The sequence below is a fragment of the Leptosomus discolor genome, chromosome 2, assembly GCF_034619465.1.
Source record: "Leptosomus discolor isolate bLepDis1 chromosome 2, bLepDis1.hap2, whole genome shotgun sequence".
NCBI classification, from domain to species: Eukaryota; Metazoa; Chordata; class Aves; order Leptosomiformes; family Leptosomidae; genus Leptosomus; species Leptosomus discolor.
In genome coordinates this window covers 81,043,481-81,070,864 of record NC_141392.1, presented here as the reverse complement: position 1 = coordinate 81,070,864, position 27,384 = coordinate 81,043,481, and the positions used below count along the sequence as shown (strand labels likewise).

The 27,384-nt window shown below is 37.3% G+C and overlaps 1 protein-coding gene across 2 annotated transcripts in view; it reads right to left on the bottom strand.

Moving 5' to 3' along the window:
- ASCC3 (activating signal cointegrator 1 complex subunit 3) overlaps window positions 1–27,384 on the bottom strand; it is a 270,966-nt gene that overhangs the window by 231,805 nt on the left and 11,777 nt on the right. For both annotated transcript variants that reach the window (XM_086482448.1, XM_086482447.1), the window contains exons 4-7: window positions 6,585–6,705; window positions 3,603–3,810; window positions 2,705–2,846; window positions 2,005–2,130 (exon numbers count right to left, since the gene is read on the bottom strand). In XM_086482448.1, the coding sequence (XP_086338574.1) occupies window positions 2,005–2,130; window positions 2,705–2,846; window positions 3,603–3,810; window positions 6,585–6,705 (597 nt within the window). The remainder of the gene's footprint in view (window positions 1–2,004; window positions 2,131–2,704; window positions 2,847–3,602; window positions 3,811–6,584; window positions 6,706–27,384) is intronic.

The following is a 27,384-nucleotide window of genomic DNA, read 5'->3' as shown; positions in this document are numbered from 1 at the left end:
ACAGTTATATTTACTCTATTTATATACTAATGTCACCTCTTCTCCTTGCCCATCTGTCTATATTTTAGACAACCCTGCAAACACATCAATACAGATAAAAGGCAGCTATCTTATACGCATCTATATATGCTAGGGAGAAAGCTAAAAAATATTATTTTACTGCTTTTGCTTGCCCTAGTTCACCAAAAAGAATAAAACATATTGACAGAAAATTTCTTGCCGTCTAAGTTGACTCGAGTTAACTGGCAAAAATTTTAAGCACCAATCAAGATTTTGTGAGCTTAGAGACCTAAACCAGCGATACAGAGAAAACCGAGGATTTTTTTCCTAACCAAGACACTTGACCAGGCATATTTTAAACACCACACACATTGGCAATTTCAGCCTCTTTACCTCATTGAGAAAAGGGTGCTATTCAACAAGATTCAAATCTGTGAATCTCACTAACGGAAATGGGAATCTGACAAGTCCTGGACAAACTATTCGTAAAATTGTCATTTTTGTTGCAAACCAGCATCAAAGTTGGGGGCAGGAATTAAATACATAGGTGTTCAAACATTCAAAATTGTATTTGCTATTGACACTCCTATTTGATCTCCTGTAATAGGAAACATATGGAAGAGTAAAGTTTTGAAGAAGATTTTTTCTACCTCAGAATTTCACTGCAAAACTGAGAAGTATACCCCTTGATGATACACAATCGACAAAGGAGATGAATTATTTGTGAAATCTGTATAAATTATATGTTTTGTAACATTTATTTTAAACATTAGATATGTAAACATTTGCAAACCAGTTCTTTTAGATACTTATTTTTCTGTCTGAATTATATTTTTTCTGAAACAGATTATTGTCTATTGAGATATTGGTACTTCTTGCAAAAGGTTTACAGATTAGTAGGTAGTATTTAGCTTAGGAGAAAGACATTCCACTGCAAAAAGCTGTCATGCTGCAAACTGTCATATAAAACATTGCATTTTACAGCTGCAGTGGCTCAACTTTTCTATCTAGTTAAGCTGTCAGTCACTTCATAAACATGACATTAGGTACTGTCACCCAAGCAGAAAAGAATAGATTCAGATTCTAAAATTAAACTGTCTTCTGTTTTAAAAGAGTTAAACCTTTATGTAAGACACAATCTTTGCTCAGAATCCAAATAAAGTGCTCTGGGTAACTGTATTAGATTTATATTCTCATCTCCTGTTTTCCCACATGGAAAAAAGTGGGAAACATTTTTCTATGCTGAAGAACTATGAAGCATAAAACCTTCTTCATATGTACATACAGCTTGCTCTTTATGTCTCTGTTCAAATTAACAGCAAATCTTCCATTCGTCAACAGATTTGACATACACAATGAGAAGAGAACAGGTACACGTGATGGAGTACTGCAAGTTGCAGACTGTAAATATTAACAACAAATTTAGTTCCTTTACCTCAGCTTTTTCGCCATTTTAAATCAGTAAAAGTTAAAATGTTAATGTTTGTTTTACTTGCATTTTTCCTCTCTGCCCTCTGTTTTCTACCATCAAAGTTTTGCTAATAATGATTTGCCAACTTCTGCTTGAGGAAGCATTATCCCAGAAGATTTTGCACCCCATACAGTCTGTAACACCACAACTGCTTCATACTATAAGACTAGTCTGATGGACTGCAAAATAGTGCTGTGCAGTCACAAGCCAACCTGTACGAGTCAAGATACAGAAGCCCTGGCTCCTTCTCCGTGCGGTCTCCAACAAGAACAGAAACACCTTAACGTTTTGTTTTCATTTTAGTGATTCAGATCACAGCTCAAAACTGTAAATAGCTGAACAGGTAGCTGAGTCATCATGAAAGGGATTATATCACTGAACTACATCCACCAACAAATACTCTCAAAATTAGTAGTGAAGAAACTAACTGGCTGCACATCGCATATCACAGTATTAATTGATGGTCTCTTTCAGTTACATTTTTGTAATACAAAGTAAAAACTAACCTAATGTCTTTGAAATGGTTTACTCACCTCATCTAAGTCTTTAATGTAAACAATTTTCTCTTCAATACCAATAGGCATTGGTTCACTATGGGGGATCTTTACCTCTTCATACATTTTATTGTTTTCTCTCTGAACTGCCTCTGGTAAGAACACCTAAAACAGTATTACAGGAAAATTAATTGAAAGTATGAAAACAGAACACGTCATTATGTATAACCCACCTTGAACAATGGTTTATCACTTTTCTTCAAAAAATGAATTCAAAATAAAAACAATTCTCCCTGATTCATTTTATGGATAGCACTGAACCCCCAAAATGGAAAATAATCAGTTTTACTACTCAGATAATAGTCCCCAAAAGACAAAAAAAATAACTCCATTTTATTAAATTTCAAAAGCCATCAAGCCTAGAATTTCATAAAGCATTCATTTTGTTAAAGTCAACTCAATGGTTTCCAAAAGATAGAAAGAGAAAAATAGAATTGTACTGATTTAAGTGACTCTAGAAATAAAAACGAATACATTAGTTGAGAAAGATAATTTCTTCCAAAGTCAAAATAAAAACAGAATATGTGAAAGTGTTTAAAAACCTCTGCAAAGAAGCACTGCTTCATACATTGGACTCTGGTAAGGAGAAGAATCTCTAAGGGAACAAAGGGAACCCTGCTGCACATTATTCACTGGGAAAGATGCACTGTTCAAGAAGTGTCATGCACCAAACACGTACCTTTGCACCCCCAATGAATGCTGATGTTTTCATAGCTTCAGCTCGGGAATCATAAACATGCGGATAACGAATTTTTTCGAAGTCCATCTCTCTCTGTCTACCTAGGACCGGCATACTTCGAGCATTCAAAAGTGCTAGTTCTCTGTGAGCAGAAAAAATAACTGCAATAATTCTGGCCATTTTAGGCAGCCATCACACAAACTTAATGTGGTATATTAAAGTCAGAACAAGAGTCGTGGAATTTTAAGGAAAAAAACATTGCATAAAATAATCAAAGTAATTTTAGTGTTATTCTCTGGCATCAGTTAAACCAAGTCCTTACAATGCACTGTTTAGACAAAAATCAGAAGTGCAAGCCAGTAAGTACAAGGCTTTCCTAAATGCAGTTTGGCCTCTTTTTAAGCAATACAGCAACATGTATTCATAGTTACATACCAGTCCCTCTATATTTTTCTCAATACGAAACACAACAGCTTATTTGCTCCTTATCCTCTCCCTTCCCTACTCCTCCCACTACCTTTAGCTGACAACATGGAAAATAGTACCCATTAATCTTGAGAGGAAAAAAAGATAGTTCTGATAGATTTAGTACAGACTTCATAAATCTTAAGCAAGTAGTGTGTGTACAGGAACTAAGAAAGATAGCCTACCCCTCTAATCTGTACCACCAGCCCACATAGATGAGATCAAGAAGATTCTCATTAAGCAGATCATTGCTTTCTTTCCCTGAAAATTAGGTTTTCATATTAAAAAAAAAAAAAATCTACACTTGTAATAAAACGTGACTTGAAGTCAGAAACACCTAATCACCAAAATAAACTAACAGAAGATGAACTATTATGATCTTTTGAAGTAGCAACTACAACAGAAGCATTTCTCAACTTTTGGCATTTATTACCTTTGCATCCGCAGCTCTTTGGGATCAAAGCACATTAGTCCTTCTCCAGAAACTTCTCCATCTTCCCCAGCTTGTTTTTCTTTTCTGGCATTTCGCTTTTCTTCCCGACGATATTGTTTCAGTAACAGCTTTTCTTGTTCAGACTGAATCGTCACTTGACAGCCATAATTGGGCTTAGCATTTTCTCCTATAAACTTCTTGCACTGTTCTGCAATAAGATAACAGGTATGCATCTCCATAAGTACCGGATTGCATCTTTGTCTTCCCCAGTTTCCTTATAAAGGTTTGGTTTTTGATGTTTCATTGTTGGGTTTGTTTGTGGTTTGTTTGTTTGTTTGTTTGTTTTTTCCCCCATGGGGGGGTGTGGGGTGTTTAAAGATAGTTTAGCTTTATGTAGATGACCATGCAGCAGTTGGCCTCAAGACATCTAAAAGAAGTCCGAGCTCATGTTCCAAAGGTAAGATGTTTAAAGTTACCACTGTTAAGCAAGCAAAACTTCTTCATCCTAAAGCAAGAGGATGAGCTAAGAGCAAAAGGAAGGGCTTTTTTTTTTTTTCTTTTATGTATTTATGATAACTTCATCAACAGTGGAAGTGTCACTTATCTCTCCTCTTATACGTATGCACTGATGAGTAGAATGGTGTGAAAGCAGATCAAACAGGCTGGTTTTTTTTTTTTTAAACAGTCTCTTCACATAGCAGTGTATATTTACTAGGTAACATGACTGTATTGAAAGCATACTCACAATGTAATTTCCCTGAACAAGTGAAAAAAGAAATCCTATTCTATACAACCACAAGGACTCCTTCCCTTGATGTGGATAAGCAGCAGGATTGAATCAAGAAGAATCAGAACCACAAAACAATTACAGTAAACAATAAATCTAGGGGAGCAGAGAATCTGAAAAAGCCCAGTCACATTCACCCTTCTGAGTCCATTGCTGGCCAAAACCAAAGACACAACCAAGTCTGTTATATGCAATGAGGTGGAGAGGTTTGTTTTGCTTCATTCTTAACTATATCAGTGCTTGTTCTACTCTCAAAATTCTGCAAACAGATTATTAGTTTATGTAGGTTTGACTGAATATTATATACTTAATTCAATTATGTTTCACAGGTACTTTTGCAGTGAAACTCTGAAGCCGAAAACTGAAACCTTTTCTTCATCAAATAAACCCACTTGACTGATGTTTTGAACAATTTGTGCCATTTAGTTTTCACCTACAGTAACAGTGAAACTCCTACAGCTCACAGCATGCATACTAGATAAGGTGACTATATAACTTGTTAAGTAGCATTGAAAAATTTCTAATAAACTGTCAAAACGTCCACATTAATACCATCATGTCTGTAGCTTTAACTCTCGCTCTCTTGTATTAAAAGGGGACAACAATGGATGCAATTTCCTGACTAAATTTAATTCAGACTGAACACACCAGGGCAAAGAACTGTTACTTGATTTGTCTGATAAGCACAACAATCACCTTTACTGCCATGGAAGTAAATTACATAAGAAATAGGCAAATAATGCGGCATGCTACAAAAATGCAGTGCACATACAGGTCCTTGACTTATGCTTATTTTCTCAAGACAGAAACTACTCAAAGTTGACTAAATTTCTGCAGTCACAAATGATTCCCTTCCCCAAATGCAATTCTGGAAAGATAAAAGTTCAATCCCCATTAGAAATACCACTTCGATCAACTTAAAAGAGACTTACTAAAATTAACAAACTTAACTGGGGGCAGAGCATCTTCTATCTCAGAGAAGATACTCAAATATCATTGTTTTCTTTACTACAGTGAAAAAAGGGTTCTCTCATCAGTAACGCTTTTCTATTGTCTCAAAAGCACAACATTGAAAATATTCTTCCTCCAGATTCTAGCTGAAATTACTGTGATGGATTTTACTGATGGCATAATGAAGAATAAATTCATAAAAGCTTCCAAAATACTACTTCTGCTAAGTGAGAAGAAAATATTTGTGTACCTAAAATCTGCACATAGGAGAAAAACTATAGTAGTTCATTTTCTACTAAATGTATTTTTAATTTTTTATTATTTGAGAAGAGTGAAAACACCAAGACACAAACCCTTATTATACTGATAGCAAGACATTCCACTTTGCAATCACAAACAGGTAAAGCTAACAGTTTTTCTGATGAGTTTAGACTAACCATCAGCACAATAAGAACTAAACACTTGCTTATATAACATTTCATTTAAGATAAAGGTACTAAAAAGGGGTTATTTGCATTTCAAAATTATTGTGAGGATACATAAGTCCACCCTTACTAGTTTTATTCATGTTTTTCTAACTCCAAGTGCTGTGAACATGCAATAAGCTGCATGGTACTATGTCCATGTAAGATTTATTCCAAGTCACAACCTATTCACAGTCAGATTTATTTTTGCCAGAGGAGAAAGTGAGAAGACTTGTTTTTAAACAGCAATTTGCAAACCAGATTTTAAAAGAATTATTCTGTGTGGGCAATTTATCTTATAGAAAAAAAATCACAGTATAAAACCCAAACCCTGTTTTTTCCTCTCACATATCCATCCCTAAGCTTAACTTTATTTTTTTCAGAAGTGGTTGCTACTGTGCTTTTTCTCCCCAAGACCTACATTTGAGGATAGTATAGAAGTACAGACTAAACAGGAAATAAGACGAGGAACAGCCAAAGATCTTATTTCCAGAGTAACCCATTAAAATAGAAAAATACATTTCAAAATTACATATGCCCATAGGCAGTTCAAAAGTAAATAAATACACGCAATATGGACTTGTTTCCTCTGTATAACCAGACCACGATTTCTTTGTTTAAGCCCATATAAATATCCTCCCCAGCCCGCTACCCCCCTGGTATTTTTTTTTTGGCTTGCTTTTTAAATACATACAGACTGTACTGTTGTTCGAAATACAACTGAACAGTTAGAAAATTACTTTTTATCTGGTTTGGAATAAAAATTTTTTAGTCGCTTACCTTGCAGAGTCTGGAACCTGTTATCACTTGGACAAGTCAAAGATCTTTCCAGAATCAGAGATCTGTTCTGTAGGAGTTTCTCTATGAGTTCAAAACCTTCAGGGCCTAGCAGTTCAAATAACTACAAAGAAAACAAAGCTGTAAGTCATTATCCAAATTAAGGTAAATTTATAAATAGGACTGCAATATTTCCACCCCTGGCAACAGCACATCTGTTGACAATGAGTTTAAACAAATGAATGAAACTCAACTCCAAGTAATTCAACCCAAAAGGTATCAATGCCAGTGTTCAGACAGTCTCTATTACAAAAAAGGGAAATTACAGAAAGTTTTTGGCTGGAAATATTTAAAAATTGTGAATTTTTTCTCTTAAGCACAACTGCATTTCTCTTAGAGATACTTGTATAAAATTTAACTCTTCTCAAGACTAAACTTTATGTGTGTGTCTTTATGGTTATTTACATAAAATATTCTGCAAATTTATTCCTCCACAATCTAAGCAGATAAATCAAGAGAAACAATGCTTTCTCATAAAGTCAGATAAATAGGAAGTTATTCCCATTCCTGTGAACAAAAGATACAGCCTACTGCATTTTCACAGTCACGTCCTACCAAAAAAAAAAAAACCAACCCCCCCCCCCCACAAAAAAATCACAGACGTGGAATATAGCAGGAATTTGAAGAAACAATTAAGATGACACCAGTACCTACTTCAGTCTATCCTACTTGCACATGTAAGGTGGTGTGGGTGAGCATGTGCAATACAAACAGATGATGCAGGTGATCAGAATTCCATACCAATAAGCACTATTTTGGCCCAATGATTCTTTTACTCAAATGATTCTCTTGTAGCAGGCTAAATAAACATGGTTCCATATTGAAAGTTCCCTTTTCCACATAACGCTGTTTTTAAATGGAAAACAACCCACCCAAAACATTAAAAGCACTTCACTGTCCATCTAATCTATAATTATTTTGTCAAAAATCAAAGCATTACAGTAGAGCAGTAAGTTACTCAGAACTCATTGTTGATTTCTAACATTGCTTTAAACAATTTTTCTCCATTTTTTTCAATTTCCAAAAAGGAAAACAGGGCAGTTTCTCCTTAGTGCTCTTTAAGTTTCCTGCTAATATTATTCATATAACTTCAGGAATCAGGTAATAAAAATTATGATATACTTTGATGTGCTATTCTATGAAAGAGTATGACTTTGGCACTGTAGGATTCAAGTACTTCTTTTCTAACCATAAAAAGAAGGAGAGAGAGGTCTCTCACTGTCCTCTATTTAATTTGCCAACTCCTTAACAGAAAGTTTTTCTGTGGCTGGCTGTGACTACTGCCCTCTGGGAACACCTTGAAATAACGTTATCCTGCCTCTTCCTATATTTGCAAAATTTTGAACAGTGCCAAGGGCATCAGATCAATGATCCCTTTTTTCAGGCCAATCTGTACTTCATAATATAAGCTGTCATTTAAAAATAAAAATAGAAAAAAAAAGCGTTACTCCTGGCCCTCGGGGTTTCTATGAAAAACATAAGGTTTGTGAAAATGAGTACAGTGACAGCAGAGCTTGCAGAGACTGTGAAATAATAGCTCTGAAATGTATAAAGTCTTGTATTTCTTTCATTACAGCAACCAATAATGGCAAATTGCAGAAGCAGACTAAAATAAAAATAATAAAAGAAGGTGGCAATAAATGTGGACAAATAGAAAATTCTGTACTTGGATAGAAGGAAAACTACCAAAATACAGGACAGGGAACTGCTGGCTAGACGTCAATTCTGCTGTCAAGGATCTCATGCTATGATGGGTCTCTTTTTATCCTGCCTTCACTAACAATGATCATTAATTCTTGGCTTTTGCATAGCTATTCACTGTCACTTTAATGCCACATTTTACCTACTATTATCTAAAGATGTAAGACAATCTTGTTTTTATATTTGAAAAGAAAGTGGCAAATTAGTACTGGTAAATTTGAGAAGTAGGTATTTTCCAAGGGTGAATGCTTAAGGCAGGAAGGGAAGAATAATTACAAAAGCAACAAGAAAAGAAGTACATTTGAAATAGCTTAATTGTATAAAGAACTGAACACAAGCTTGTCTCAACTTTGCTAACGCCCTGTTGATTGTGGAATACCAGCAAGACAGGAAATTAAATGCTTTCAATTCAACCAGATCTGTGCTTAAACACTAGCTTCTCATCACAGCTCTCAAGGCAGCACAGACAGTGTAAGCATATTCACACTTACCACGTTGCCTTCGAAAAACCCCCCAAACCAAAACAAACACACACCACCATCCCATCATGCCCAGAAGGCAAACAACACATTAGCCCTAAAATATCCAACATAGACCTTCAGCTCTGCACAGGATTCCAAAGCACCTCTATCACTGGAAGCTGTTATGGACAAGTTAGGAAAGCACCAATCAGAAAAGATGGGTTTTGCTGGGGAAATACATGACACTTTTTTGGAACAGAAAGATTTTCCACTCCTGTTTTCCGAACATATTCTGAAACAAAAACTATCTGCATCAAAACTATTTCGACCTATTAGAACAGCAGAGCCCTACAAAGAAGCAGTGCCGTTACACAATTACAGCACTCTACCTCATGGTCAGAGGTCATATAGCAAAACCCGTATCACTTACTCCATCCCCCGTCAGCTAGGGGCCCAAAAGAAGAGTACCACGGTGAAACTGCATGTGCTACTCTCCAGCCAGCCTACCATCCAAAGAGAACTGAACCCATCCAGTACTACATGTCAGACTCTACAACTCTCATGTGGTAAGAGTCACTCCATATAGTGGACAGAGTGTGGTATTCATTTGCTACTAGCAGTTCGAGAACTGTCTGTATCACCTAAATAATCTTGCTGCTGTCTGAAAAGGAAGGAGGCTTTCAGAACATTTTAAGCAGCTAAGACAGACTGAGCTCATTGTTCAAGACAGGGGAAAAAGCTAAATACAGAAGACCAGAAGCAACGACTTGTTCTTACTGACAAGATGTCCCTCACACCCACTAGAAGCCTGCCAGAGATCACAGGCGGAAAACAACCCAAACTAAAAAAAAAAAATCCAAAAAGCTTTCCGCTACAAGAGTCACATTTTTAATATTAATAATCACACTACCCAAATAATTGTCACCAAAATTTAGAGAGTAAACATGAGTTAAAACAAAACCCCACAGTTTATCTTATTCAAAAAAGAAAGAGGTGCCAAAGTTTGTACAAAGTAACGACCTCACTAGTGCTATCAATCTTTCCCTGGAAAGCACTTTATAGTGACAGGTTGACTGCATAAATCAAAGAGCAGGAAAGAGAAAATTAGGAGCTCTGTTGAACTGCCTTATACCTACCAGGAGAAATGAAGCCCCGAGGCACAGAAAAACAAGAAATCTGACCAAGAAATAAAGCGGCCTTCTTTTGCCAGGACATGTCTTTCCTATAGTAGTTTTATTTTCTGATGGTATAAATTTATCAACATCGTCTGGAGAAGCTGAACCAGCTGTAAAAGAGCAAAACCCACAACACCCTCCAGTACTCACTAAATGCTGATGTAGTCCTGACTGCTGCAGTTCGGTCTCATGCCTGGATGTTCCGCTGGAGGCACAACGCCGAAGTGACTGCATACTAAAGTTGCTTTGCATGTTGATTTACAAAATACAAATGTATTACTTGTTACAGGAGCTGTGTCATTTTCTAATGCACAGAACAGGCTCCTTCATGATGATGTTGAAGGTGATTGTCCTGCTACTCCGCAGAACATAAAGAATCAAACTCCACAAACAGCAGTGAAAGAAAAAAAAAAAAACGCTAACAATTTATGTAAAATGGAAAGCTTACTAAAGATATGAGGCACGTTGTCAATCCTATCTACTCTTAAGCCTCTCCAAGCGATGAGGCACTCGCCCTCGATGAGCTGCTCCTTTGGACGGGTAAGCTGCACAGACAATTCTTAATATTCACTACAGAACAGGAGAACTTCAGAGGTTTTATGCTGTTGAGAAAAGAATTTCAGGTACAACATTTTGCTTCTAAACATTTTGCTTTCTCTTCTGGAGAAGGCAAATCGAAAAAACTGTGATGCACTCCATGCAATTTATGTAGCTTAAGAGGCTGATTATATTTCATTCCAAATGAAATGCTTTCCATTAATCAAATCCAGGCATTAGCAACGTCATATCCAATCCAACGGTCCGCAGGATGAAATTTCTAGCATTCAAATGCCAACTAGAAGCAATGAATCTTAGGATAGTAAGGCTGGGGACCATGTAGATGACAGCCTAACGGTAGATTTTAATAAAGGAACTACCAGAGTAACAAGTTCTTTGAAATATTTTCAACACTTTCCTAGCATCATATTTACTTCTAATATATTGAGCTTCTGCCACTCAAGTGCTCACTCCAACATGGGGACAACAGGGAAATTTATCTGAAGCATAAAGATGGTCGAGGTTTGAACGGCAGACATGTGCTCTGTCATTTGAGCATGTAACTTGAATGCTGTTAGTGACTCCACATGGCTGGTGGAAACACGTTAAACTATGCGTAACATACCATACAAAAAACCCCAAAAAAACACCCAAACAGGTTCTCAGACCAATAGGTAACCAGATTATAACCTTTTCAGGACAGCCTGGTAGGAAAAAATATCTGTGCAACCCTGTTTGCAAAAATCTGTGAGGGTTCTGACACAGAAGGTGTCAGGGGGCCCAGGGGCATAATTCTGTGTGGTGTCCAGTGCAGGTGCTAGCATTTCAGATTTCATACATTATTAAATATTCTGGCCTGAAAAGTCGACCTCCAAGATCCTGAGAGCAGGCAAAGGAATCTGATAAATGTTCATAGCTGCGTTTTTATTAAGTTATAATGAGATAAACTAGACAGTGGCAACAGTTGGAGAGGCTCTGTGTCAATCAGCAGTTTCTTGAATACCAGCCAAACTGTTCTTGAAGCCAGTAACAGATTGTTCCCAAAAGGCAACCCTGACTCCCTCCAATAACAAAGGTCCCAGATGACTTCAGCTACTACCCAGTGACCATAAAGACACAGATGAGCATGATATATGGTCACTCCTATTTGTTTGAATGATTTTTACATTTTGTATTATGTGCACAGCCTGAATATCTGCAAGAAAGTGTAGTGAGTAATCAGGAGCAAAAGGATAAGATGTGTTATACTGCACCAGAAAGGTGAGGCAAGGTGCTCATGATAATGATTTCTACTGAATATACACTAATTATACGAAAAAAGCAAGGAGATGCACAGGTAGCACACTTGCAGATAGACAGCAGCCTATCTGCCAGAACAGGCAACAAGAAGCTGAACCCCAATGAGATGCATGACACGGTAATTTTTTTTCAAGTAAGGCTCAGCCGTAGAAAGTACACCTTTATCGTTGAACTCACAGTTCAAGACTGAAATAAGATTTTACTCTGAATGTTAAATAGCTAATATTCTCTTTTCAATTCTATAAGGCATAATTTACAAGGAGCCTTGGAGGTCCTCAGTGTGACCTCAAATATAAGGCACAGAACTGTGAGCATTATTGACATCATAAACTATCTGCCACCACAAGGGCATTTTCTTGATTTCTGCATCTTCTATGAGGTGGGAGGGGATACTATAAATCTCAGAAAATACTCTGGGTTTCAAATGTGAATGAAAACAGACTAAAAACAGTCCTTGTACCTTGCTTGAGTCTTAGTAATAAGTTCTGCTCTGCAGCAATAAAGGAAACAGAAGATCAAATTCAGCCAACCACTGGTTGTCCTCTGTATCTCTCTACTTCTACAGCCTAACAGCTGGTCTAGGTTACAGAGTGCCTACACAACTAATTGCTATGCCTGCACTTCGCGGCTTATTTGCAGATCATACTGCTTTACAAGTCACAGTTTTCAAACAGTCGTGGAAGAATCATCTCCATAGCACAATCCCTAGTTTCCGCTGTTCTAGTAGCTCTTAAGTAACCAAAATGGTTGCTTAATTCCAAAAATTATAGAGAAAACATGACATTTCTAAGCACAAGCTTACTGCAAAAGCTGTCTGGATACAGTACGCAAAGAGTACCAGACAGAAAAATTCATATTAACTATTGCTTAAAAGCTTCAGTAACAAAAACAAAGACACTGAAGACGGAGGGGGTTTTTACATGAGAAAATTCAACACAAACTTCATGGATATAATATATACACTGATTACCAATTACTGCTGTGCTGAAAAGTAAGGGACTATCACCACCTCTAATATCTACAGATTATAGAAGAACACTTGGTTTAAAAACAAATCTCAGATGTTCTGTATTTTCCTGTTTCTTACAGGTTGATTAAAATAAGACAAGCCAGACAAAGCATAATTTCTCACCATTGTTATCAAAACCAGATATTAAGCGTGTGAGAAAGTCATTCAGCTCTCAGATCTGCTGTTCTTTTTTCAAGCCTGGCATTTTTGAATACACAGCTGATCACGTTAAGTCCACTTATACAGAAACAGTCTTCCAATCCTAGTAACCATTTCCACCCAGAAGAACTGCACAGAGTCTTAGCAACCTCACCTTAACTGCACCTGCCTCACAACGGAACAGTGGCCAGGCATTTCAAGTACTTTGAGGGCGAGTTGCTTATCAACTACGTGTATGCAGAATGCATTTCTGATGGCTGTCCCTCAGTACAAGGGCTGGAGGACTCTCCTATTGCAACCTCATCGATCGCTGGGATCAGATATGACAGTACAACGTGCCTACGGGCAGGCATTCTAACAGGACAAGGAGTACCTGGCTCTCAGGCAGCCTCCAGCGGAACCAAGTGCCAGCTTCATGAGGATGAATGAGCTGTTACTACTTGTCATCAAAGAGGTCTTAAAGGTCTGTGAAATCAGTTAGCTTTGAACTTTTTTATTTTACTTTCAGTTGGCAATCAGAAGAAAATAATGAACTAAATACAGTTAGAAAGAGGTGGATTAAAGAAAAGCATCAAAATTCTAGGAAATCCCCCAAGAAAAACTCAATTTTCCTTAGAAGACAGAAGGCTGAGTAAAGAAGCTCATGAAAAAGTTTGCACAGAACACTGTCTTTGGAAAAGATATTTGCATAAAGATAATGCAATCATGACATTCTTACTCGACATTCAACTTTTGGTTGCTTTTCTCATTAACACATTTGCAGTGTAACAAGAAATGCTGGAAATCTGGTCTTCAGCATGGGACACATTTTTAGTCCAGAAGTACAAGTACAAGGAGCAAATAAAGGCACAGCCAATTATTCTTTTTAATACCATCTCTCCTCAGCACATCAGTGCTACCCTCTCCTTTTATGTATTTTTCTATCCACAGATCACTAAGCAATTTTACTTCAACTACACACTAATGGAAATATACAAATCACAGCAAGAAAAATTTCAAAATTAGTATTAAAACATAAAAACTAATTTCTTAGAAGACTCAGCCTACAGGTACCAGGCAAGACTTCTTTTAAATCAAACCGAAATCTAAAGTTAAAACACTGAAATTGATCAGTTTAAGGAAAAAAAAAAAAACCCTTTTCTTATAAAAAGACTCAAAATCGAGACGATCAGATTGAAAGTATATGTAAATATTGCGTAATAGGCCTAAACCAGTCAGCTTACCTATTTCATTTCCTATCAGTTTTGATAACAGATATCTCTTTAGTATTCTTCTTATATTAAAAAGCCAGCATAATCTGTCACAGCATAATTCTAAAATATTTGCTGGAAAGCTTTCTCCAGCTCCTTGCGCAAATCCATACTAAAACTGCCTACCATACTTAACAAAGAGACAAGCACAAAATCACAAAGCACAAAGCACAAATTTTCTTAATATTTTTATGTGAAAACAAGTAGACTGGAGGGATCACCACCATCATCAATGTTTTAACACCGACTAATTAGAAACTTACACAGATGAATTAATTTTGAAAATTTTAAACATTTAGCTACAAGGCAACTTCCATCAGCTTATTTAGCCTAAAGACTTTGGCAATTAGAAATAATGTCAAACAGCGGCTACAAGCACGAGACTGCTGATTTGCCTTATAAAAAGGAAGCCCTGAAGACCAATTTATACGCAGAAAAGCTTGCTGTTACATGATTCCTTAAACCAGTATTTATCTTCAGAAGTATTCTGGGATCAGCTGTTAATGAATTCTGAAGAAAAAAAAAAACACACCTAAAATTAGCTAATTGCTGCACTTGTCTCTTTTCTTACCTGTAGATACAAGGGTAAGAAATTCTGACTTTATCCAGCAGAAAACATACATTGATAGAATTTCTGTATTAGAATCAAACAATTTTTCTTTTAGGCATGAGGATTTAAGATACTTATAAAATGGCAGTGGTTGGCACAGAATTCTTCCCTGCAAGAGGGGAAAACCAGCAGGACAGCAATTTCCAAACTTGACCATTTCAGGAGGAGGGTTCGGCTAAGCATGGAAACATTCACCTCTAGGCCAACACTTCTGCCATCCCTGTGTCTCCTTTCAGTGTAAAAGAAAATATCAACAAGCCAAGGCGTCAGTTCACATTGCTTAACAGAGGTCGATAATGAAGAGTAGCAATGGACTACAATAAAAAGCTACTTTGATCCCACTTAGGATAGTAAAGCCAGAATTTTAATACCCTCCCTGAAAGGCCGCCCGGCCCAACAGGCTTCCCCAGGGAAACAGGCCGGCAGGCCTCACGCCTTTCCGCATGCCGACCAGCCCCAGGCTGGGCACTCTGACACTCTGCGCTGCCACACGCACAGCTGGGTGGGAAAGAAATGAGCAAGTTTTTGCCTGAAACACAGCCTTTTGTATTATTTTAACGGTTTGTAGAAAAGAAATAAGGCTTCAGCAGAGGGAGCATTAATTTTAGCCTAGCTTTCCACGGAAACAAGGCCTACCAAAACACTGTGCATTTACCAGTGTGTGAACTAACAAACAAGTTTTAAGCCTCTTCAGTAACTTCCAGATTCGACAGAGACACAGAAATATTTGGGGCCAGCAGAGGAGACCGATGCAAACAACTGCTCTTTGTGCCTCCTGCTCTTATCCTCTGTGCAGCTGTGGCAGGAACACAGAGGTATTAGCACGCACCAGTGAGCCCACCAGTAAAGCACCAGCACAACCTCTTCTCCCGCCAGCAAAGCCACAGTGCTCACACTGCAGCAGAGTTAACATAAACCAAGTAACACTGAGAGCCACAGGAAACCCATCCCTCTGACTTCTGTGGCTCAAGCAGCTGTGGGTTTGGGATTTTTTTGTGGGGTTTCCCCCCATTCCACCTTCCATAAAGTGATTTGGTGGAAAGTGATTTTGTGTCTAGTTAATGAGTGAGCCTTAATCTTTCAGGTGCCATCTGACTGCATTTCTTGCAGCTCCTTAGGTCTCCATGTGGATGTGAAAAGAACTTCACAGCATCAAAGAAAATAAAAAAGAAAAAGTTCTATCAGCTACAGACTGGCTTGCTCTAGAAAAAGATCTCATTAAGTTTAATGATATATTGAAGCTGATTGAAAAGTTATAATGAATAGATCAAGCCTCATACCACCTCAAAGATTCAACAAGCTTTCTCTCAGTACAAAACTGAAGTAAAGGAGTTGACAGGAAAGAGGAAAAGTTACCGATAGGAAGGACAGCGACCAGCTCTTAGCACCAGGATGAAGCCTAGCATCTCTTGGCTTTCACTGTGGCTCTTTCATCATTTCTTAAGGTCTGTCCTCAAAAAACAGCACTCAAACGCCATTCAGTTTGGTTTCTTACGAAGGGAGACAGCATGGCTCTGTTTTCACAAAAAGACAGTTTCCTGTCATCTGTGGGGTTTCAACAGTTCTTGGACATGAACTGAGCTGTATACTTCTAATGTAAAAAAAGAAGGCCACAACTAAAGAAGGAGAAAACTTTATCAAAAATAACTGGATTATTTTCTCTATATGAAAGGGGAGCAGATAAGCTCCATGGTCAAGGATGAGACTCAAGCTTTGTATTGTCTGAATACAAAATTCCTAGTAATTTTAATAAAATTACAAAGAGAAGAATATGAGCTTGAAAAGCCAGTCTCATGCCAAGTTAGATGCTTTGATGATAAGATAAAGATAAAACACCACAGGGGTGATCCACATATGCCTGTACTTTCCCAAAATGGGTACCGCTTTTATGAACTAGGTAATGGGGAATAAGCTTTGTGATATGTTAATTTGTTAGGGCTAGAAAGTCCTTTTATTGAACAAAAGGAAGAGCCACTTTGACACTTAAAACCAAACATGTTTTATGAGACAAAGTTGCTTTGACATGAAAATATCTGTGTTGCAAGGGTACACACATCCCCAAACCTAAAAGTTAACGTTATAATTTCATGATATATTAAAAAAAATGCAGATTAAATTACATCAACATTGTATCATACCCAAAGCTTTCATGTGGTGTTGCATATACATAGCAATGAACATTTAAATTAGATGGTTTTAAGTCAAAATGGGTGTTAAATTTGAACTGTTCTCTCAAAAGGAGCCTCACTACAAGAGCTACCCCACTTCTTTATTGATTTTAATCAAGAAATAATTTCTAAGGACAGCTTGAATTTTATTTTCTACTATGCAAACAACTTCCTATAGTAAGCTTGCACATGACTTATTATGAGACAAACCTAACAAACTAACTTTTAGTAAACAGCTACATGAAAGTAATACAATGGCAACAGAAATTCAGCCTGTCCTCAGGAATGTTCCCTGGCAAAAGTCTGCTAAATTGTCCAAAGACAACAAAGGAGCCATACTGCATTCAGAGAGGTTTGGAGTTGAAATTTTGGAGTGACTTCAGGGGGGACATAAGCAAATAATGATGGAATAGAAAGGAGGAGGAATGTGAACTACTAAAAAATTACTCTGGCTATGAGCCAGAACTTCCTCTTCTTTATCACGTCCCAGATAGAAAAACTGCTAGATACTGCTCTTGCACGTTTTCTAATAAACCTCTTAACTATGATACCGAAGCTTGGGATTCATAACATTTTGTAATCATTCAGACAAGGATCCTAGATAGGTTTCCTAAACTTGAAGCTAACTTTACGATCACTAGTAGATTAGTAACAATCACTAGCAGGGCTGGTTGAAGAGTTCTCCAGGAGCAAAAGATGAACATTGCTGGATGTCAGCTAAGTACTTCCATTTCCTGCTGTCACCCAAAACAAGCCATTTATAAGTTTTGAAGTGTCTTACACAGTTTTTAGATAACATTTTAACTGTCAATTGAAACTTTGTTCAATATCATAAAAAAAAAAGAGATATCAAATGCACAGTGGTTCAGCAATAATGAAAAACTAGTACTGATAGTAGGAAAGTATGTAACAGGTACAGGGGCATACCGATACAACCTGTGACAATTCCCACGACTAAAGACCAGTAGTAGTCTAGCTATGCCCTATATAAAAATTGATATTGAATATTTATTAAAATAATAATCATCCACTGATTCTCAGTGTCTGCTTAAAGCCCTTACAGGCAACTGAATTTCCATGTCCAAATGGAGCAATTAGTAACTTGCAGCACCCTGAAGGATGTCTCACAAGGCACAGACAATTGCGCTCTAACATGTCTGAGAGCTAATGCTCACGCACATCTCTTTTAACAGTGAAAATTGCTCAGTTACTGCAAAAGCTGTGCTAGCACTGGAAACAAACTTACCTAGAATCTGAAACCAAAACTCCTCGTGAGATTTTCTCCTCACTAAGAAGAACAGCCAATATTTACAAAACGTTTGTTTTATGCTGCCAGTCTATTGCTATCCCCTCCCTCCGAGTGTCTTTTCCTGCAAGCCACAGTCCGTTGATGCACTACTCCCACACTAAATATGTTTGTACTACTGCTACTGCTTTGCATCAAGCCACACTGGCAATTATTTTTTTCAAATTTCATTTCCTCCACTTTCCATGCTTTATTTCACATGCTAACTTCTATATAATGGACCTCCTGTGAACCCTTTTCCAATTATTTTTTAGCACCTTCTATACATAGCAATGATGAAGTCATCTTCTGAAACCGTTTTCCTACTAGTAGTCTGACTATATCAACACATTCTCCACTTAATATCAACTATGAAATGCAGTTGTAATACTGCAAGTATGTGGCAGTGCTTACAATGAAAGTCTATAAGGTCTTTACAATAGGATATAAACGTACAGATGTTGACATCTTTGAAATATGCACAGCCAAACAAAATTTTCTGGTTGTGGCTTGCTTTTTATTTAAGTCTATACCTACAGACCTGGATTAATATTTTTATGCTTTCAGTATCTGAATTTTTTAAAGCATATCAAGATATTTAACATTGAATTCGATTACTTTGAGTCACTAGACTCCTTATTCCAAAATTTCACTTGCAAATTCCTTCACTCAGCTAAATTTCAGTTTTGTTCTGTTCTTTAATGAACTTAACATTAATAAGGACAGGTTTAATAATGACTTCTATGTAATAAAAGAAAATACCACAATTTTTTGCTATTCTTAGGCACAGCCTCCACAAACCTAATCTCCACAAACCTCGGGGTTCAATAAACATTGCCAAGTAATACAAGATAGTAATATATAACTATCTATAGAATATACTACATTTATACTATATATAATATATACTTATACCAGATGCTGAAGCACAGAATACTTTTGTTGCTCTTCTGCAGAGTCCATGCTAGCTCCAGCACAGCATTAACATGCTAAGTTTAGAGGCCTGGAAAACTTCTGCAGCATGACAGAAATATACTCCTGAGACACACAGATTTGGCATCAAACATCCAAGATTTTCCCTGTATTAATGCGTGTTTGAAAGCAGTTTCACAACATCTTTTGTCTTTTACAATAAAGAACTACAGTAATAAATACAATAGCTCATTAAAAAAGTTCAAGCTCTAAGGCTGTTTAGCCAAAGTTTTTATGACAAAAAAATAGATAATGTAATTATTTTCCATTTCGACAAAAAACTTGCAGTATGAGTACCCTCTGTTCACCCAAGCATTCAGTTTTGTTAAATGTTTTACATTGCTATTACTACATCTGCTTATAACAATTGTTCAAGACTATTTTATTAACAGTGTAAAACTCACTGGATTAAACCAGTTAGAATCAGTAAAGAGTAGTGAACCAGTGAGTGCGTAACCAGATAGCCAGCTCTTCTGTGGGAAAGTCTCATAAAAATGCAACGGCACCATAACAATGAAGCTCTTCTAAGTGGCAAAAATTTTGCAAGCCACGTAGAAATACATGTTAATGCAATCCTATTTTGTACCAGTGCTGTTTTGCTGGCTGTGCATGTAAAATATCAGCCATACATATACACAGTTCAGAAATCACCTCTGTAAAATAAGTTAAAAACATAAGCACAGACTAAGACAAGTAGTAAAACCAAAACCCTTTTGAAATCAAGGACAAACCTGCAACTGACCTTAACGATGCTAATATTCTACCCCAGAGGTTTTGTCTTTGTACTTACATATGTTTAATTATTATTTCAAAATATATTCAATTTTTCTGTCTCTCTCACTTTGGACAATCACGTCAGCCATTTCATCACTAACTTCAGTTTCTGGCCAATTTTCTCATTCACTAACAAGCCGTACTGTTTACTTATGCCTCAGTACATTATGTTAGTTATTATATTTCAAAAAGCATTTCCCACTACATTTTCTAAAGATTATATACTAAAACTACTTCCATTGGTCTCAAGTTCTGCCAAATCGCATTTTGACACCAAAGCTGTCTTCTTCCACCTAACAACGGCTTGATGAAAACCATGCAGGGAAAACAGCAGCCTTGTGCTGGGGATCTCAGAGCACCTTTGGTTCTGCTTCATATGAGTTAGAAGAGCTGCAGCTGGGAGTCCTAAGCCTGAAGAGAAGAGCAGCAGCTTATACAGAAAAGCCAAGCTTTGAGAGGGAACAGAGAACCTTGGGGAGCAATGAAGGACACCCAATTAGACTGATGTGTTGCGCTAGTGACAAGTAAAACTGACTTTCCAACGGTAGAAAATTCATGTTTGATATCTGGAGGAGCTAAACATTTGCAAAGTCTAATATGCAGCGTTCCACAAAGCAGCAAAAAGCTGACACGTCATATTTTGCTTAAGGAAAAGGAAAGTACACATCTACTTTCACACCTGCACACTGCACTTTTCTGATGGAGAAGGTCAGCTTGTAACTAGGGGAACGGCTGTGCAGCATATGCAAACAAGCTCCAGTTGCCCTCTGAGCCAAGCAAAAGTATTAGTCAAATATTGAGCCTGAGCCAATTGCACCATGCACAGATAATGTGGCCTATTTCTCTAAAGCATCTCTGTTGGAGCCTGCACAGTATGTCAGAAGAAAGATCTCAAAACTAGCACGCGAGTGCCACACAAGTCTGCAAAAAATGAAATGCTGAAGCACTTTTCACAGTCAGTATTATCATATGAACAGTGAAGAGTTCAGAGCTCTTAATACAAATTACATATTCAGACTGCTCAGGAAATCACTCTCAATAAAGACCTGAGAATTATTAGAGTGAATTCAGGTTTAGAAATGCAAGCTAAGTGGGTCATCAGATTTTTGGATACTAATAGACTATATAGTTTTTATTTGTAAAATGTAACACAAGTTCTGACTACTTGTGAAACAAGGAGCAAGAAGTAAATACAGAGAACAGTGTCTGCAGTGTGTGCTGTTGACAACCAGCACACTAAGTCACTAGTAAGAAACAAAATCCACACAGACTTGCTTAGTCTTATTCTGAAATAATGCAATACTGGGCAATGCTGTATATGCTTATCCATTTGTTTACATGAAGGAGTGAGTAAGTGTGTGTATTCTAAGGAATTAAAAAATCCTTTTGTAGCTGGTTTGCATTATGAGCTCTAAAATATGCTCTTTCTTGTTGAACTGTATTTCAACGTCATTTCACAGCATTACATTTGTCTTGGCTTACACATTGAAAGAACTTTAAATGTTCACATAAATAATGCTAGGCTTTTAAAGGGTATTAGAAGTTTGATCATGTAAATTAAGGCTGTATGTAGTTTCTCTTAAAAGAATAATGACCATTACAGATTCCTGTTTAATGCAAGAAACTAAACGAATGATTTCTCCGAACAACAAATGTCCATTATTTATGGATACTTAAGGAGACCAATTTAACACATCTGAAATCAAGGTCACTTTAAAACCTAACTGAGATTACTTGCAACACAAGGACTATTTATTTCCTGTATACCATAATTCATTAATTAAGTTACACATAAGGTTAAAATACAAGTACTTAAAAGGCCTACTCATTTATTATGAGATTCTAATAACAAGGAGCTTATTACAAAACAAGAAGTTTTCCAACTTAAACAAGAAAATACTAGGGTAAGGGACAGACTACACTTGATTATAATGCAAGAAATCCATCAGGAAAAATGAAGACTTAAATTAACACAGAATTAGGAGTAAATATAACAGAAGAATTTTCTCCAATTACTTGTATTTATTCAATTGAAATGACAGAATCACAGAACAGCTGAGGTTGGAAGGAACTTCTGGAGACTATCTAGTCTCCAGGGTTGGAGACTCCACCATCTCTTGAACAAACTGCTTCTGTGTCCAACCAGCTTTACGATGACAAAAATTTTTATGTTTACACGGAACATCTTTCTTTCAGTTTATGCCCATTGCCTCTAGTCCTGCCACTGGATATCACGAAGAGGAGTCTGGCTCCATCTTCCTCACTCCCTCACCATCAGATCTGATCAGATCAGATCTCTCTGAGCCCTCCCTTCTCCAGGCTGAACAACCCAGGTCTCTCAGTCTCTCAGATGCTCTAGTCCCTTCAACATCCCTATGGCCCTTTGCTGGACTCAGTCCAGTATGTCCTTACTGGACACCACCCTACACCTTTCATATTTTATTTATTCCTCTTAATGTCCAAGAGTGTGATGCTAATTAAGAAAGCCTAACATTCAAGTATAACTAAAGAAAGTTTTCATAGCTTTTGCTCTCTGCTGCTTGCCTTCCTCTCCATTTTATAATCAAAATGAAACAAGCATACCTATCAACAAAGTACCATTAACAGTGAAGTTAAAAGAAACAATGACCTGTATTCTCCAGAATGAGGCAAGTACTGACTAAAGTCAATCTAAAGACACCTTTTGTCATGATCAAACTATAATTTAAAATGCGATATCATCATTTTTTAATTATAACTTTTTGAACTTTAGAGGGAGTTGTGTGTAGGAAAGGAAGCTTTGTTCAAATAAGAGGGGACAGCACCAGACAAAGTGAGTGATGGTAATCCAACAGCTGTGGGGCTTTTTGAAAGATAATCATGATAGATGCAGGTGGTATTTTCCCGGCCTCACAACAAACTCTTTCCTTGCAGCACTGTGAAACACTGAGTGAAGTTTTCCCCTCAAAAAATACAGGAAACACAACAGTGAACATTATCCAGGAAAATTTAAGGGGTCTTATCTCCTTTACCAACCCATCAGTTCATAGAGTAATACAGTACCCAATATTAATATGCATATCAAAATTAATTAAGCAGCCAATATAAAAAAAAATTGAGGATTTTTATGTTCTAAAAAATATGCATCCTTCTACAGTATGCATGACATACATCATAAAGAGCTTGGAGGGGGGGCAGAAAGAAAAAAAAAAAAATCAATTGTAACTAAAGGGCTAGGAAAAAACCATATTATCTGTTGACTGCTGAGCTCTATAGTTTCCATTCTGATCAGAATTAAGAGCACTGACCAGTCCTGGTTTACTGTGAATAACATGTCCTGTGACTTGCAAGCTGCAGTGTGAGGCTGCTACTTCTGTTTACAATCTGTCCATTACGTTTTAGTTTAGATATGAATAAATTCGAAAGAAAAGAAAAAAAGTCATTGCTGCAGGCTGAAAGATGCAGAGTTTTAGAAATACAACTTAGTTTTCACATATCAAGAAAACACATTGAAATCCAAGTTTGCCTAGCTCAGGAAAAGACTTTATAATCTGTGAATATTTTTCTTTTCCTTATTTAACTGCAATTATCATTTAATAAGAGTTTTATATACAAATTTTCAACTTATAAGGAACCGTGTATACTTCCAGAAGGTGGTGATGCTACACTAGATTTGACTGGGTAGATTGGAAAGACTTCTTAGAAGATGAATTCAGAGGGGAAAAAAAAAAAACCAACAAACCAAACAAAAAAACCCCTCACCTCCGGCTACGTGCTTCTTCTATTTGTCTTTACCAGCACTGCTGGGCTCCAGGCCTTGGGAAAAAAAAATCCAGGTTGATGTAGACACAGACACACCGTCAGGGAAGGAAGAGTTGGTATGTGAACTGTTACAGGAGCTTGACCCCTACAGATTGATGGGCCCTGACAATATCCAGCTGAGGGTGTTGAGAGAGCTGGCTGACATCATTGCAAGGCCACTCTCCTTAATCTTTCAGAAGTCGTTGGTGGAGACTGGGGGATGGTCCCAGAAGACTGGAAGAAGGCTAATGTCACCCCCATCTTCAAGAAGGGCTTAAAGGAGGATCCAGGAAATTCTAGGCCCATCAGTCTTACTTCAGTCCCTGGGGAAGTTATGGAACGAATCCTCCTGGGGGCTACCACAAGTCAAATGAAGCACATGTTTGGGAGAACCTAGCACAGATTCACCAAGGGCAAATCGTGCCTGGCAAACCCGATCCACCTTCTACAGCAAAGTAACCTGCTTGGCTGATGTGGGGCGAGTGGTGGACGCTGTCTACCTGGATGTTTCCAAGGTTTTTGATATGGTTTCTCACAGTCTCCTCCTAGGGAAATTGATGTGTTATGGTCTAGACAAGCAGTCCACGGGGTGCACAGGCAGCCGAGGGTCCAGAGAAGGGCCACAAAGATGATCCACGGGGAAGCCTGTCGTGTGAGGAAAGGCTGAGAGAACTTGGTTTTCTGAGCCTTGAAAAAGAAGGCTTAGGGGAAACTTTATCACCATGTTCCAGTATTGAAAGCACGGCTACAAAGAAGATGGAGGCGCGCTTTTTACAAGAAGTCACATGGAAAAGCTGAGGGGTAACAGATAAAAGTTACTCCTGCGGAGATTCCGAATGGATGCAAGAGGAAAAGTTTTCCCTGTGAGAACAATCAGCCATTGGAATAATCTCCCCAGGGAAATGGTGGATTCCCCACCATTGGACACTTTTAAGATTCGTCTGGACAGGGTGCTGGGCCATCTTGTCTAGACCGTGCTTTTGCCAAGAAAGGTTGGATCAGATGATCCTTGAGGTCCCTTCCAACCTGGTATTCTATGATTCTATTTATTGGCTCATATCCCTAAATCAGGGAATATTTTTTGTGTCTTTTGCTTTGAAAGTATCCAGGTGTGTTTTCCATTGAGAGTTCCACAGCCTAGCTGGCTTCACTGTCTAGGCCCCTTACTGTAGCACAAATTTCCCTTTTAAAAAGGAAATTTTGATTCATCATTAGTCTTAATTACTGACCTGTAACTTTATTAATTTTAATTTTTGAATTAAAACTCAAATTTGTCTATGGTTAAAGAAAAAAAAATTACTTTGGCTATAAGGATAAGGTGGTTAAAGAGAAAAAGACTATGGATATAAAATTCATCACATCAAAGCCAGGAACAAAATTCAGAGCTTACTGTTCTGACAGTTTGAGTGCAAGATAACCTTTCATAAATCTTCCAAAACTGACACATGAAATGGTAGGTCAGGGAGCATACATCTACCAGTGCAATAACACTGTGGGTAAGAAAAATACAAATATGATCGGAGAAGAGTTGAAAGGATGTATTATGAAAAAAAAAACCCCACGCAAAAACCAACCAAAACCCAAAAGACATACAGGTAACTAGAAAATGACATAAACATAGTGTCGGCTTAGTAATGATACGTCACTTGGTCTAACACTTCATTAATCTAGAAAATGAATAAATAGTAGTTGTCTCACATGTGGACTTCATTTAAGACATTGCTATTTTCCACATGAGGACTTGTTAAATTTGGGAAGATGAGTGTTAATAGAAGAATTAAAAGTTGGCAAGGAACTGCCTGAAGGGTAAATGAAAGGAAAGGCAGTGTTGAAAAAGGCATAGCATCATCTGGAAAAAAAAAGTTGCAAGTGCAGTTCTTTCATGCTCATTTTTTAAATTGGTTTAAAGAAAAGAGGACAACTGTAGCACAGGAAAAGTGATATAAAACCAGCCCTGAACAAAGCGGAAAGCAGATAACAAGGGTTCATTTTAACCACCCAGACAACAAGACCCTGGAGTAGTCTTCAGGGGAGAAGTTTGGACAAACTTCCCCACATTCTTTTATTAATGACTCTTCCTTAGTTCAAGATATTTTATCAGTGACAGAAAAGGTCCCTTCCAGATTCTGTGAAAGTTTAAATGGATTTTGCTTTCCTTTACTTTTCTGTACTTCTTTCACAGAAAGGCTGGTGGCAGACACAGAGAAGCTTCCTGCCAGTTGGCTGAATTGACAAATTAGTTAAGTTCCACTTGTTCTTGATCCCAAGAGCATTTACAGGTTCAACCAACAAAGCATATTGGCAGACATTTGTGGTGGGATTAGGATAGGCCAACAGAAACAATGTAGGTGAATTCAAGCGGAAAAAAGAAATCATTATATTGCCACCAGTGACAAAGGCAGCTAAAGTTACAGACAGAAGCCTGAGAGACAACAGAGCTCCACATAGCAGAGCCTGCAGAAAACTGTGTACCAGGCTGTTGCTACATCATTCAGAGACGCACAAATACCACACTGAAACAAAACAACAAATTAATCTATTAACTTCCATTCTGAAATAAGCATGAAAAGAACTGGATTTCAGTAACAAAGTGTAACCTTATGGCTCTAATGACGAGTGTGCTACTGGATGGTTCTATTAAGGAATACATACAGGAAGAGGTGCTGCTCAACTCTTGACCTCTTTTTTTTTTTTTCCCCATCATATAAAACCTATATTCCACAACTTGTACTTTACTGATTTCAGGTCTACTTTGATTAAAAGGAATGTTTTTGACCCTTGAAGAAAGGATTTGGCACCTTCAAACTCCACATTGGTCTCTTACTGCAGTTTTCATTACCTGAATGTTCTCAGGTGCTTATAACAACAAGGAAGAAGCCATATCTTACTTTTTCGGTAGGAATGATGAGTAATGAATTATTCTTAGAAATGAAGTAAAAAGGAATTTTCACTTCCCACTACGACAGTTTACGATACAGCTGGACTGTATTTAACTGATGGAAGCCCTGGATGCTATAGTTCAAGTACATGTATATGTCACCATTTAACAGAGAGCCAGAGACAGTCACAACTATAAAGCAGACAAAAGAAGCCTAAGCAGTAAACTTCTTGTGCCTTATTTTACCGGCAAATAAATGTATCATATATAGAGATAAGTAAGCATATGTACTACTCACATAATACGCAAACTACTACTTACAACGTAATTTTCTTGAAACAGTTGTGCTGTTTCACATCATAGCCTAGTGTTCTTCTAGTCATTTATATGGCATTTAACGTGACTGTGTCTGGGAAACACCATTTAATCTAATAAACTGAATTACATTAATATTTCTAAATTTTACTTGAGCAAAGTTCTTTCCTTAGCCTGAGATGAATAAATTACACAATATTTCATAATCTATGCAGCATAAACTAGATCTTAACACAACTCTGATTGCATTTCTTCTTTTCTCTAGTTATTTTCCTCTATGGGAAATTTCTTCCTGTTTTGTTACAACAAAGGGATAATGCACCTTTGCATTACTGTAAAAATAGAGACAGGTATCTCCAAACTAAAATTC